The 14,960-nt window shown below is 43.4% G+C and overlaps 2 protein-coding genes across 2 annotated transcripts in view; one reads left to right on the top strand and one right to left on the bottom strand.

Moving 5' to 3' along the window:
• The window catches only part of DLG5 (discs large MAGUK scaffold protein 5), a 149,353-nt gene extending 138,186 nt beyond the window's left edge, over nucleotides 1-11,167 (top strand). The window contains 4 exon segments of the mRNA XM_070751994.1: nucleotides 1,171-1,298; nucleotides 3,341-3,450; nucleotides 4,257-4,366; nucleotides 9,402-11,167. Coding sequence (XP_070608095.1) covers nucleotides 1,171-1,298; nucleotides 3,341-3,450; nucleotides 4,257-4,366; nucleotides 9,402-9,505 — 452 coding nt within the window. The 3' untranslated portion in view covers nucleotides 9,506-11,167.
• A 2,730-nt stretch (nucleotides 11,168-13,897) lies between these two features.
• POLR3A (RNA polymerase III subunit A) overlaps nucleotides 13,898-14,960 on the bottom strand; it is an 89,121-nt gene continuing 88,058 nt past the window's right edge. The window contains exon 31 of the mRNA XM_070751995.1: nucleotides 13,898-14,283. Coding sequence (XP_070608096.1) covers nucleotides 14,135-14,283 — 149 coding nt within the window. The 3' untranslated portion in view covers nucleotides 13,898-14,134. The remainder of the gene's footprint in view (nucleotides 14,284-14,960) is intronic.

Here is a 14,960-nt window from a genome sequence, read left to right as displayed (position 1 = left end):
GAGAAAACATGGCCGGAAAAGGTGGAGAGAAGCCTCTGTGGGGTCTCTAGGAATCTCCTGGGAGAAAACATGGCCGGAAAAGGCAGGGAAAAGCCTCCGTGGGGTCTCTCTAGGAATTTCCTGGGAGGAAACAGGGCCAGAAAAGATGGGGAAAAGCCTCTGTGGGGTCTCTCTAGGAATCTCCTGGGAGAAAACAGGGCCAGAAAAGGCGGGGAGAAGCCTCTGTAGGGTCTCTCTAGGAATATCCTGGGAGAAAATAGGACCGGAAAAGGTGGAGAGAAGCCTCTGTGGGGTCTCTCTAGGAATCTCCTGGGAGAAAACATGGCTGGAAAAGGCAGGGAAAAGCCTCCGTGGGGTCTCTCTAGGAATCTCCTGGGAGGAAACAGGGCCAGAAAAGGTGGGGAGAAGCCTCTGTGGGGTCTCTCTAGGAATCCCCTGGGAGAAAACAGGCCTGGAAAAGCCTGGGAGAAGCCTCCGTGGGGCCTCTCTAGAAATCTCCTGGGAGGAAGCAGGGCCAGAAAAGACGGGGAGAAGCCTCCGTGGGGCCTCTCTACAGGGTCTCCACCCTCCCTGTGGTTTCCCCAATCGCACGCATTATTTGCTTTTACATTGATTCCTCTGGGAAAAAATTGCTTCTTCTTACAAACGTTTCTACTTAAGAACCTGGTCACGGAACGAATTAAGTTCGGAAGTAGAGGTGCCACTCTATTCTCTCTTCTTTGCCCCATTATATATTTCACTCTGACATCTGTTTTGCTACGAAAGAGAGCATGTGAGGGCCTAGAACTGGAGCTTTCAGTTCACAATCTGGAGCCTGTTGAGTTTGATGCTAGATAGCGGCAGATATTTCTCTCTCTGGGCACAAAGAGAAAATATATGTACTGTGAACCCCATGTAGGTGTCAGGAAGGGCATCTGGCCAGCAAACGCTCAGCTCCCTTCAGTCCTATTGACTCCACTCTAATGCAAGGGGTTTCAGAGTCATTCGCAGAAAAACTGTTTTGCTAGGAAAAATTCGGATGTATTCCTTGAAGATCCCAAACAGCCTTTTCCCTAGATCCATGCCACAAATAATTGCACCAGTGACACCTAGTGGCGGGAGGGTGGGAATGTTTCTTTTAAACCAGTGTATTTCGGCTCAAACGTTGTTTGTTTTTGTTTTCCCAAACAGAGGTGATGAAAGCTTCTCAGCAAGCCATTGAACGGGGCGTGAAAGACTGTCTCTTCATAGATTATAAACGCAGGAGTGGGCATTTTGACGTGACAACTGTGGCTTCCATCAAAGAGATAACCGAGAAGGTAGCTTATTCTTTCTTTCAAAATTTCGTTGAGGGACACATCAGGGTTAGAAACATAGAAACATAGAAGACTGACGGCAGAAAAAGACCTCATGGTCCATCTAGTCTGCCCTTATACTATTTCCTGCATTTTATCTTACAATGGATCTATGTTTATCCCAGGCATGTTTAAATTCAGTTACTGTGGATTTACCAACCACGTCTGCTGGCAGTTTGTTCCAATCATCTACTACTCTTTCAGTAAAATAATATTTTCTCATGTTGCTTTTGATCTTTCCCCCAACTAACCTCAGATTGTGCTCCCTTGTTCTTGTGTTCACTTTTCTATTTAAAACACTTCCCTCCTGAACCTTATTTAACCCTTTAACATATTTAAATGTTTCAATTATGTCCCCCCTTTTCCTTCTGTCCTCCAGACTATACAGATGGAGTTCATTCAGTCTTTCCTGATATGTTTTATGCTTAAGACCTTCCACCATTCTTGTAGCCCGTCTTTGGACCCGTTCAATTTTGTCAATATCTTTTTGTACGTGAGGTCTCCAGAACTGAACACAGTCTTCCAAATGTGGTCTCACCAGCGCTCTATATAAGGGGATCACAATCTCCCTCTTCCTGCTTGTTATACCTCTAGCTATGCAGCCAAGCATTCTACTTGCTTTCCCTACCGCCCGACCACACTGCTCACCCATTTTGAGACTGTCAGAAATCACTACCCCTAAATCCTTCTCTTCTGAAGTTTTTGCTAACACAGAACTGCCAATGCAATACTCAGAGTTGTGTTTTACTTTGAGAGAGGGGGTGGGATGATCGGGGAGGGGGTGCACGGCCAGCTTGACGTCATTCACGTCGGGGGTGACTGTGACGGCCCAGGCGCCAGGGAAAAAAAAATGTCCCCGAGTTCTGTTTTCAGCTGCGACGGCTTCCTGCATCACCCTGCCAGCAAAATGGAGCTGACGAGAGCTACGTGCAGCCCTCACATGCTCCACTTTTTCTGGTGGAGGCACCGTGGGCCTGTCCTTTGCTGCTTCTAGGGCACCAGATCTAACACCCCCGCGGGCCAGATTTGGTCCACAGTCCTTGAGTTTGACACCGCTGCTCTTGATAGAAAAAGGAACACAATTGTATATCCGGACACAATTCAAAGTGTTGGTTATGACCTATAAAGCCCTACCTGGCATCGGACCAGATTACCCACGGGACTGTCTTCTGCCTTATACAGTGATACTTGTAATAACGAGTCAATGTGCGCAGAACAAAATAAGAGAGGACCTTAATGGAACTGCCTTCTACCTCATACTTCCCTAGGACCAAGAAGGACCCGCACAGTTGGCCTTCTCCAGGTCCCGTCTGCCAATCAATGTCAGTTGGCAGGGTCCAGGAGGAAAGCAAAGAGGATCTGTTTTCTATGGCCTAGTGCAGCTAATATGCGTGCACAGTTTTACATGATGTTTATTTATTAAATTTATGTATTTATTTATTTATTAAATTTGTATGCCGTCCCTCTCCGTAGACTCCGTAGATGTTGTAATTCATGAGCCTGCCAATATCATAGATAACGCTGCAGGTATATCGATAGGAGCTTACAGGAAGCTTGTGAGAAGCGAGGTAAAAGAATGTGCTTAATGGTGCCGGCCAGTATTCCCCATCTTTTCTCATGATTTCACATAATACTGTCTGCTCCTGAGAACATGAACTTTCCCTGAACCCTTCCAGGCCTACCCAGAAGTCCGCAATTGCAAAGCCTTAGCAAAACGCATGCTAACTTATGCTAACAGCATAATGTGAACTAATAAGAATGCCATGTGCGGTTTCCGGCATATCTGGGTATGCCCATCCATATGACCTGTAAAAGGAATAATACAAGGTTGGTTTTGGATATGTACTGTAGAGCAATAGGCAAGCTTCTACTGAGTCAATCCTCAGCTACAATATAGGACTAATTATACAGACCAGCCCTGTAGAATTTGTGTTTACGACTGCTGAACAAACACCCCCAAAGTATCTTTAATAACCAACCAGGGGCCTGTCTTCTTCCTCTCTTAGGATTGTCACTGTCTCCTGGATATCGCACCTCATGCCATTGAGCGGCTGCACAGCATCCACATCTACCCCATTGTCGTTTTCGTTCGCTACAAAAATGCCAAGCAGATCAAGTAAGTGTGAAGCATGGAGTCGTACATTTTATCTTTCTCCTTCTGCTCACCAACCTTCGGGTTTTTTGTGTTAGAGCAGTGTTTCCCAACCTTGGCAACTTGAAGATATTTGGACTTCAACTCTGGGAGTTGGCGACTACTTCAGCTTCAACCACAACAACACAAGAGCACACAACAGATTTAAACTTAATATTAACCGCTCCAAACGTGACTGTAAAAAATACGACTTCAGTAACCGAGTTGTCGAAGCGTGGAACTCATTACCGGACTCCATAGTGTCATCCCCAAACCCCCAACACTTTACCCTTAGATTATCTACGGTTGACCTCTCCAGATTCCTAAGAGGTCAGTAAGGGGCGAGTACAAGTGCACTAGAATGCCTTCCGTCCCCTGTCCTATTGCTCTCCTATATCTCCTATTTCTTTCTTCTATTCCTATATCTCTTCTTCTATTCTTTCATTGATATGTTCTATTACTTTCTCTTCTTTTCTATTCTTTCTTAGATATATTTTACTGTGAGTATCTCCTCTATAACCTTCATCATGTATTTTACTATGCGTATATAGATATCTACCCACTAAAACCCTCATTGTGTATTGGACAAAATAAATAAATAAAATAAATAAATAAATAAAAATAAAAAGTTGCCAAGGTTGGGAAACACTGTGTTAGAGGGTGCTCTCTCCTCACATCCTTGCATCAGCTGTTGCTGCAAATGTTGCTCCACTCCGGATGGTCTTTCGTGGACCAGATTCTATCGCGTTGAATTTAAGAGATGGAGATGTGTACATGTTTCTGTCTTCCAGGGAGCAAAAAGATCCGGTCTTCTTGAAAGACAAGGTGACCCAGAAACATTCCAAAGAGCAATTTGAGACGGCTCAGAAGATAGAACAGGAGTACAGCAAATATTTCACAGGTTGGTATTTGGGGAAACAGACGCTGCGGAAACAAGCAGAGTTTTCCATTGCTGCTTGGCCAAAAGGGGGGGGGGGCAGGAACTAGAGACTTTTTGGGGAGCTGCCCTTCACTTCAGGGGCTCCCTTTGAAAAATGACAATGAAATCGGCAGGAGACCAACCACTTTTCTCTCATGGAGCAACTTTGGAAGTTCAGGTCTATGGAGATTCTCAGTCACCTGGGTCAAAGTTGTCTCAAAGGTGAAGCAAAACTACTACTACTACTACTACTACTACTACTACTACTCCTTCTTCCTCTTCCTCTTCCTCCTCCTCCTCTTCTTCTTCTTCTTCTTAATCTTCCTCTACTACTACTACTACTTCTCCTCTTCTTCTTCTACTACTACTTCTCCTCCTCCTCCTCTTCTTCTTCCTCTTCCTCTACTACTTCTTCTCCTCCTCCTCCTCCTCCTCCTTCCTCTACTACTACTACTACTACTACTTCTTCTTCTACTACTACTACTACTTCTTCTTCCTCTTCCTCTACTACTACTACTTCTTCTACTACTACTACTACTACTTCTTCTTCTTCTACTTCTTCTTCCTCTTCTACTTCTTCTACTTCTTCTTCTCCTCCTCCTTATAATAACAACAACAACAGAGTTGGAAGGACCTTGGAGGTCTTTTAGTCCAACCCTCTGCATGTGCAGGAGACCCTTCACTGCTTGAGACAAATGGTTATCCAATATCTTAAAAACTTCCAATGTTGGAGCATTCATAACTTCTGGAGGCAAGCTGTTCCAGTGATTAATTGTTCTAACTGTCAGGAAATTTCTCCTTAGTTCTAAATTGCTTCTCTCCTTGATATTTTCCACCCATTGATATTATTCCCCACCTATTGCTTCTTGTTCTACCCTCTTCTTTGTGGCAACCCCTGAGATATTGGAACACTGCTATCATGTCTCTTTTCATTAAACTCACCATGCCCAGTTCTTGCAACCATTCTTCCTATGTTTTCGCCTCTAGTCCCCTAATCAACTCTGTTGCTCTTCTCTGCACTCTTTCTAGAGTCTCAACATCCTTTCTACAGAAATTTTAGTCTCAATTGTGGTTGTAAGTCAGAAAGAGAGGTTGAGAGAGTGGGAGAGAGAAAATGAGAGAGTGAATGAGAGAGAAATTGAAAAACTGGGGAGAGAGATTGAGATAGAGAGAGCGGAAGAGAGAGGGAGAGAAAGATTAAGAAGGGAGTATGAGAGAGATTGAGAGGAAGAGAGCGGGAGAGAGATTGAGAGAGAGAGAGCAAGAGAGAGAGAAAGAGATTAAGAAGGGAGTGTGAGAGAGATTAAGAGGAAGAGAGCGGGAGAGATTGAGAGAGAGAGGAAGAGAGAGAGAGAAAGAAAGAGATTAAGAAGGGAGTGTGAGAGAGATTAAGAGGAAGAGAGCGGGAGAGATTGAGAGAGAGAGGAAGAGAGAGAGAGAAAGAAAGAGATTAAGAAGGGAGTGTGAGAGAGATTAAGAGGAAGAGAGCGGGAGAGATTGAGAGAGAGAGGAAGAGAGAGAGAGAGAGAAAGAAAGAGATTAAGAAGGGAGTGTGAGAGATTAAGAGGAAGAGAGCGGGAGAGAGAGAGAGGAAGAGAGAAAGAGAAAGAAATTAAGAAGGGAGTATGAGAGAGATTAAGAGGAAGAGAGCGGGAGAGATTGAGAGAGAGGAAGAGGGAGAGAAAGAAAGAGATTAAGAAGGGAGTGTGAGAGATTAAGAGGAAGAGAGCGGGAGAGAGAGAGAGGAAGAGAGAGAAAGAGAAAGAAATTAAGAAGGGAGTATGAGAGAGATTAAGAAGAAGAGAGCGGGAGAGATTGAGAGAGAGGAAGAGGGAGAGAAAGAAAGAGATTAAGAAGGGAGTGTGAGAGAGATTAAGAGGAAGAGAGCGGGAGAGATTGAGAGAGAGAGGAAGAGAGAGAGAGAAAGAAAGAGATTAAGAAGGGAGTGTGAGAGATTAAGAGGAAGAGAGCGGGAGAGAGAGAGAGGAAGAGAGAAATAGAAAGAAAGAGATTAAGAAGGGAGTGTGAGAGATTAAGAGGAAGAGAGCGGGAGAGAGAGAGAGGAAGAGAGAGAGAGAAAGAAAGAGATTAAGAAGGGAGTGTGAGAGATTAAGAGGAAGAGAGCGGGAGAGAGAGAGAGGAAGAGAGAGAGAGAAAGAAAGAGATTAAGAAGGGAGTGTGAGAGATTAAGAGGAAGAGAGCGGGAGAGAGAGAGAGGAAGAGAGAGAAAGAGAAAGAAATTAAGAAGGGAGTGTGAGAGATTAAGAGGAAGAGAGCGGGAGAGAGAGAGAGGAAGAGAGAGAAAGAGAAAGAAATTAAGAAGGGAGTGTGAGAGATTAAGAGGAAGAGAGCGGGAGAGATTGAGAGAGAGGAAGAGGGAGAGAAAGAAAGAGATTAAGAAGGGAGTGTGAGAGATTAAGAGGAAGAGAGCGGGAGAGATTGAGAGAGAGGAAGAGGGAGAGAAAGAAAGAGATTAAGAAGGGAGTGTGAGAGATTAAGAGGAAGAGAGCGGGAGAGAGAGAGAGGAAGAGAGAGAAAGAGAAAGAAATTAAGAAGGGAGTATGAGAGAGATTAAGAAGAAGAGAGCGGGAGAGATTGAGAGAGAGGAAGAGGGAGAGAAAGAAAGAGATTAAGAAGGGAGTGTGAGAGAGATTAAGAGGAAGAGAGCGGGAGAGATTGAGAGAGAGAGGAAGAGAGAGAGAGAAAGAAAGAGATTAAGAAGGGAGTGTGAGAGAGATTAAGAGGAAGAGAGCGGGAGAGATTGAGAGAGAGAGGAAGAGAGAGAGAGAGAGAAAGAAAGAGATTAAGAAGGGAGTGTGAGAGATTAAGAGGAAGAGAGCGGGAGAGAGAGAGAGGAAGAGAGAAAGAGAAAGAAATTAAGAAGGGAGTATGAGAGAGATTAAGAGGAAGAGAGCGGGAGAGATTGAGAGAGAGGAAGAGGGAGAGAAAGAAAGAGATTAAGAAGGGAGTGTGAGAGATTAAGAGGAAGAGAGCGGGAGAGAGAGAGAGGAAGAGAGAGAAAGAGAAAGAAATTAAGAAGGGAGTATGAGAGAGATTAAGAAGAAGAGAGCGGGAGAGATTGAGAGAGAGGAAGAGGGAGAGAAAGAAAGAGATTAAGAAGGGAGTGTGAGAGAGATTAAGAGGAAGAGAGCGGGAGAGATTGAGAGAGAGAGGAAGAGAGAGAGAGAAAGAAAGAGATTAAGAAGGGAGTGTGAGAGATTAAGAGGAAGAGAGCGGGAGAGAGAGAGAGGAAGAGAGAAATAGAAAGAAAGAGATTAAGAAGGGAGTGTGAGAGATTAAGAGGAAGAGAGCGGGAGAGAGAGAGAGGAAGAGAGAGAGAGAAAGAAAGAGATTAAGAAGGGAGTGTGAGAGATTAAGAGGAAGAGAGCGGGAGAGAGAGAGAGGAAGAGAGAGAGAGAAAGAAAGAGATTAAGAAGGGAGTGTGAGAGATTAAGAGGAAGAGAGCGGGAGAGAGAGAGAGGAAGAGAGAGAAAGAGAAAGAAATTAAGAAGGGAGTGTGAGAGATTAAGAGGAAGAGAGCGGGAGAGAGAGAGAGGAAGAGAGAGAAAGAGAAAGAAATTAAGAAGGGAGTGTGAGAGATTAAGAGGAAGAGAGCGGGAGAGATTGAGAGAGAGGAAGAGGGAGAGAAAGAAAGAGATTAAGAAGGGAGTGTGAGAGATTAAGAGGAAGAGAGCGGGAGAGATTGAGAGAGAGGAAGAGGGAGAGAAAGAAAGAGATTAAGAAGGGAGTGTGAGAGATTAAGAGGAAGAGAGCGGGAGAGAGAGAGAGGAAGAGAGAGAAAGAGAAAGAAATTAAGAAGGGAGTATGAGAGAGATTAAGAGGAAGAGAGCGGGAGAGAGAGAGAGGAAGAGAGAGAAAGAGAAAGAAATTAAGAAGGGAGTGTGAGAGATTAAGAGGAAGAGAGCGGGAGAGATTGAGAGAGAGGAAGAGGGAGAGAAAGAAAGAGATTAAGAAGGGAGTGTGAGAGATTAAGAGGAAGAGAGCGGGAGAGAGAGAGAGGAAGAGAGAGAAAGAGAAAGAAATTAAGAAGGGAGTGTGAGAGATTAAGAGGAAGAGAGCGGGAGAGATTGAGAGAGAGGAAGAGGGAGAGAAAGAAAGAGATTAAGAAGGGAGTGTGAGAGATTAAGAGGAAGAGAGCGGGAGAGATTGAGAGAGAGGAAGAGGGAGAGAAAGAAAGAGATTAAGAAGGGAGTGTGAGAGATTAAGAGGAAGAGAGCGGGAGAGAGAGAGAGGAAGAGAGAGAAAGAGAAAGAAATTAAGAAGGGAGTATGAGAGAGATTAAGAGGAAGAGAGCGGGAGAGATTGAGAGAGAGGAAGAGGGAGAGAAAGAAAGAGATTAAGAAGGGAGTGTGAGAGATTAAGAGGAAGAGAGCGGGAGAGAGAGAGAGGAAGAGAGAGAGAAAGAGAAAGAAATTAAGGGAGTATGAGAGAGATTAAGAGGAAGAGAGCGGGAGAGATTGAGAGAGAGGAAGAGAGAGAGAAAGAAAGATTAAGAAGGGAGTGAGAGAGATTAAGAGGAAGAGAGCGGGAGAGAGAGAGAGGAAGAGAGAGAGAAAGAGAAAGAAATTAAGAAGGGAGTATGAGAGATTAAGAGGAAGAGAGCGGGAGAGATTGAGAGAGAGGAAGAGAGAGAAAGAAAGAGATTAAGAAGGGAGTGTGAGATTAAGAGGAAGAGAGCGGGAGAGATTGAGAGAGAGGAAGAGAGAGAGAAAGAAAGAGATTAAGAAGGGAGAGGAAAAGAGAGAGGAGAGAAAGAGATTAAGAAGGGAGTGTGAGAGAGGAATTGAGAGAGATTGGGAGAGAAAGGTTGAGAGAGAGATGCTTTTGGTGGAAATCCAGTGCAAAATGTTTGGAAGTAACCCCCTGAGAACAAACTTGCTACAGAACAGACATTTTGGGCCCCATTGTGAGTCAAGGCCCAGCTGTGCTTCCTTTGTCCATTTGCTCTCCTGGTTTGGCAAATAAAGACAGATGACCCGTCTCCTTCTTTCCCCAGGCGTAGTCCAAGGAGGACCCCTTTCCGTCATTTGCACTCAAATCATGACCACGGTGGATCAAGAGCAGAACAAAGTCCTGTGGATTCCTGCTGGGGCCCCCTAGATCGACGGCGTGAAAAAATACCCTTAACTTGCCACGGATTGTACCTTAAGCAGCCGATGGGCGTGTGTGTCCATTCGTTGCCGTTACCTAGGCGGTAGGTTCGAAAGCATCACAAGCGACGCTCTCTGCAAAGAGCGTTTGGAGAGCGGCGATGGCGTCAGAATTCTTCTCATGTTTTTGCCTCGGACGACGAGATCCGCGTCCTTTTTTTTTTCCAGGAAAAAAAACGAAGACTGTGACGCTGCAATTAAAACAGAAAGAAATCCTTTAGCTTACGTTTACAAAACCCTTTGCCCTGTTCCCCAAGATTTTGGGTTTGTGTTTACTTGAATTTTTATTTTTTGGAAATAAAAATGGGGGGGAGGGTTCCTCGTCTGCTGCCCTCCCTCCAACCCACCCACTCAACCAGGCACCCCCGTGACAGCGGTGCGCGAAGGACTCTCTTCCGAAGCGTAGGTCCTTCAAGAGCAACCATGGATGATGTGCATGGACTTTGAGGAGTGGGGCTTCTCCACAGGTACTGAACAGGGGCCAAAACAAAATTCCTCCATGGGTCAGGCCACTGTGTGTTCGCGCGTCTCTCTCTGTGTGTGTCTCCGTGTACGTCCCGTGTTCTATGTCCAAAGTTACCGCTTTATTTTATGCATGAATGTTCGCTATTTAAATACCACGATGTACCTGGTGTCTCCTTTGTCTCTTTGAAGAATTGAGTTCGGACCTCGTGTTGAAACCATAAATCAAAAAGGGGGGGGGGGGTATTATAATTTCAGCCTAGACGGTTTGTGTAGATAGTTTACGCAACGGGACGGACGCTGAGGTTGGTGGAAGTTGGTCTTATGGAGTAAAATATCATAGGGATTTTTATTTAATTAGAAACCCAGTTCAGTTTTAGGGACCTCAAAACTTCGAGTTTGGTCCGTGACTGTTAGTTTTACCACTGTCGGAAACAAACAAACACGTATATAGTTTTGGGTTTTTTAATTCGTTAGAATTCTTATTTCCTGCCTGTATCGATCACTACTGTATATTGCCTTTTCCCTTTCTTCCTTTTTTTTAAAAAAATAGGACTTTTATTTCCCCATCCCCGTCATTTTATTATATTTTTCCTCCATGAAATAATTGCATGTTGTGTTCTGTAGGTACCGTAACTTGATCGCTAAAGTTTTCTTTAGAACCGCGTTTGCAACGACTGTTCCTAACATTTCATTAGATAGAAAGATTTTATTATTATTTTTGTTGTTGTTGTTGTTCTGTGGGCTTGCCTTCCAGTTTCGAGGGGGTATTTTTGTTCCCTTTTTTTATTTGCATTAATTGAAAAAAAAAAAGGGATTTTTCTTGCACAATTGACTCAAAAAGCAGCACTTGGTTGGAAATTATACGTTCTGTTTTACAGATACTGTTTTGTAGTTCTGAATACCAGAGAGAAAGAAATGTAGAAAGGTTATATAATACACGCAAAGTGGAAATATTGTTTATAAGTTGAGGGACAACAGTTCTATTTTCTTTTTTTAAAAGGAGAGAGGTTCGAGATGGACTACGGTACAATGAAAGAAACCAATACTGTTCCAACAGTAATTTTTCTGTACTAAAAATGTCACTTTATATCAAAACAAAAATAAAAAAAACTTAAGTATTGTGTTAAATAAAGGTCAATTTCTATAATTTGAAGGGTACGGGTATTTGTTGCTTGCTTACAGTTGAGTCTATTTTTTAAATTTTTATTTCAATTTATTTATTAAGTTTATGTGCCGCTCACATTACTGTCCCAACAATGCTAAGCAGCTTCTGATTTATGTAGCCGCATATCGCTGAATAAACTGACACAGATGACAAACAAGAGTCTCAGCCAAAACACAATGCAGTAGTACCTCTAGATACGAGTTTAATTCGTTCCAGAATGGAGCTTGTATGTTGATCAACTCGTATCTGGAACAAATGGCTTTAGACTTTGCTTTTCCCCGCGGAGATAACCAGAAGCAAGGATTCTTGCGCCATCTAGTGGACGCTCGGCTCGTATCCCGAATTTGAGCTCGGGTCTGGAACAGAAATTTCCCTCCCGTCGTGGCTCGCAACTTCGAATACTCGCATGTGGAGCAGCTCGTATCTAGAGGTACTACTGTATCAGCAATAAGCAGAAAAGCTATTTGTTTCATAGAAACAAAATAAGAACATTCTGGAATCTGTTTTCAATTAGGAGGAGCCATTAGGAGTCATGGTGCATCAGCAGAATGATGCAATCTGTTCTACAACCTGATTGGTCAATACTTGTATATATTGTAATACACCTTTGTATGGGTGTGGTTCTGTGTGGTTTGCTGTGATAGGGTGGTTAGGTATTTAGTATAGTGGCTTGTTTATTTATTTATTATTTATTTATTATTTGGATTTGTATGCCGCCCCTCTCCGAAGACTCGGGGCGGCTCACAACAAGTGAAAAACAATCCAATACAATCCAATTAATTAAAATATTATAAATTTATAATAATGTATTGTAGAGTAATGTGTATTTTCCTTCGCACTTCTCTCAAGTAGGGAAAATATATTTTCTTAAATTTCGAGGAATTATTTTGAACTTGCGTTGGAAATGTGGAGGATACCAGTCACTAGACAGTTTTCTTAATAAAGACACTAGAGCAGGAATCCTTTCTTCAGAAGGTTTTTACTTCCTTAGTAGTAGTATCAAAAAGTATTTACTCTACAATACATTACAAAACAAACCACTATACTAAATACCTAACCACCCTATCACAGCAAACCACACAGAACCACACTTTGGTTATGACCTATAAAGCCCTTCATGGCACCGGACCAGGGTATCTCTGGGACCGCCTTCTGCCGCACGAATCCCAGCGACCGGTTAGGTCCCACAGAGTGGGCCTTCTCCGGGTCCCGTCAACAAAACAATGTCATCTGGGGGGACCCAGGGGAAGAGCCTTCTCTGTGGCAGCCCCGGCCCTCTGGAACCAACTCCCCCTGGAGATTAGAATTGCCCCACCCTCTTTGCCTTTCATAAACTCCTTAAAACCCACCTCTGTCGTCAAGCAAGGGGGAACTGAGACATCTCCCCCTGCCTATGTAGTTCTAGTGCATGATATGACTGTATGTATGTTTTTTATATTGGGGTTCCTTGCTTTTAGATTTTTTAAATGTGTAATTGTTATCTTAGATTTTAATTATTAGATTTGTCAATATATATTGTTTTTGTCACTGTTGTGAGCCGCCCCGGGTCTGCGAAGAGGGGCGGCATACAAATCTAATAAATACAATACAAATACACTAAGCCACACCCATATAAAGGTGTATTACAATATATACAAGTATTGACCAATCAGGTTGTAGAACAGATTGCATCATTCTGCTGATGCACCTTGACTCAGCATTCCTTCTACTTTACCGTAATTACAGCATTTCCGCTGTACTTGCAATATTACCAATGGGTTTTAAATCCTAACAAAATCTTAGAAAACCAAAACTGAGTTTTAAAAAAAGGACCAGATAAAGTTGATATCGGGCATGAAGAACCAGGACCACGCAGCTTCAGCTGCATCTAAGCGGATTTATCACTCATGTTTATATACAAGAATCGAGTCATAGAAACATAGAAACATAGAAGATTGATGGCAGAAAAAGACCTCATGGTCCATCTAGTCTGCCCTTATACTATTTCGTGTATTTTTATCTTGGGATGGATCTATGTTTATCCCAGGCATGTTTACATTCAGTTACTGTGGATTTACCAACCACGTCTGCTGGAAGTTTGTTCCAAGCATCTACTACTCTTTCAGTAAAATAATATTTTCTCACGTTGCTTTTGATCTTTCCCCCAACTAACTTCAGAGTGTGTCCCCTTGTTCTTGTGTTCACTTTCCTATTAAAGTCAACTAATGGTCAGCACTAATTTGACGCTTGATGAGAGTCGACAGAATTCAAGAGGTCATCTGGGCTTGGATCATTTGTGGGAACACAATAACTCCAGGCTGATTGCCCTCTTGACTCCACCCTCCGGTTGTCTGGGCTGCAATTCTTCTTCTCTTTGTTGCAAATGGGTAAGTTTGATGCAAGATGACTCGGTTGTTGGTCTACTTTTTAAAAAACAAAATCCGATCCTGTGTGTGCTACTGCTGCGAACCTGCAAATCGTTCTTCAGAAGTATCGTTTGATCTTTGCTGGAGAATCCTAGAATCTGGTGCTGTTTCTGGGTGTGTTTTTTTTTTAAACGAGAAAATCTCGGGCAGGCCTGGGAAACAAGGCACGAGACTAGCAAGCGGTTGTGTTTTGTACGAAGACGGTAGAGGAATACACACACACACACCATTCATCATCCAAATCATTTTGGAAGGTTTTGCCTCTGTAGGCGCATTCCCGTGGAGTCTGAACGCATGAACAAAGCAATAAAGCAGGCATTCTCTTTGTTTATTTGATTATAACATATTTACAGCATAAGCCCTACAACATCTCCTGTTCCAGTGCCTGATCGTTTTGCAAGTTCCTTCCTTCCATCCATCCATCCATCCATCCATCCATCCATCCATCCATCCAACACCTTGTTTGAAAAGCACACCACAATTTACATTTCAGTTAACACACACACACACACACACACAATCAATTTATTCTTTGGTGCTGCTGCTATGATGGAAGGGAGAGGTGGAAATCGGGGTTATCAAAAATTAAAGGCCGCCTTGGTGGAACGGCTTCCTTATCAGCTTTATGGAGCAGCTTGAAAAGTCCCGTTCCGATGTTCATCGGGATTCCCATAATAATGCATTCAGAAACACCTGTAGAACATCAAGAAAAAGAAAGAAAGAAACATTTTACACTTCCCCAGCTTTTCTACATTATCTGCAGGGTAACATTTAAAAAAAAAATCACAATAATGGGATGAAACTGCTTTAAGAAACCCTAATTCAATGTTGGGATTTATCTTTCAATCCAATCCGCTCTCAACAAATCGTAACGTAGGCATTAGAGGAGTGTCACAAACTGCATTTTGGAATCTTTGGGAGAAAGTCACCTAACTTTTTGGGGGGTTAGATTTCGGCATGGCTAGTATAGAGAAAAGAAGGACAGGACAGCAGTATTCCAGTACAGTGGTACCTTGTGATACGAACCCCTCGTGATACGAACACTTCGAGATACAAATCCGGGATTCAGAAAATTTTTGCCTCTTCTTACGAACTTTTTTCGCCTTACGAACCCACCGCAGATCGCAAAATGGCGCTCTGCTGGGTGCCGCCACCCAACTGTCATCTTTTAAAACAGCCGGGGGGCTTCTCGGTGTTCTCCAGGCCACGTTTCGGCAGACCAGGAAGGACGTCTTCGTGACGTCAAAGCTCCGCCCATGGAATGCTCTATTGGGATTCCCCACCTCAATTTTAGCCTCCAGATCGGCCGAAAATGCCGCTGCTGATTGCAAAAATGGCGCTCCGCCGGATGGCGCCGCCCGGCTGTAACC

The sequence above is a fragment of the Erythrolamprus reginae genome, chromosome 5 (assembly GCF_031021105.1).
Source record: "Erythrolamprus reginae isolate rEryReg1 chromosome 5, rEryReg1.hap1, whole genome shotgun sequence".
Lineage (NCBI taxonomy): Eukaryota > Metazoa > Chordata > Lepidosauria > Squamata > Dipsadidae > Erythrolamprus > Erythrolamprus reginae.
Note: the sequence above shows the minus strand (reverse complement) of the source record. Positions and strands in the feature narration are given on the sequence as shown.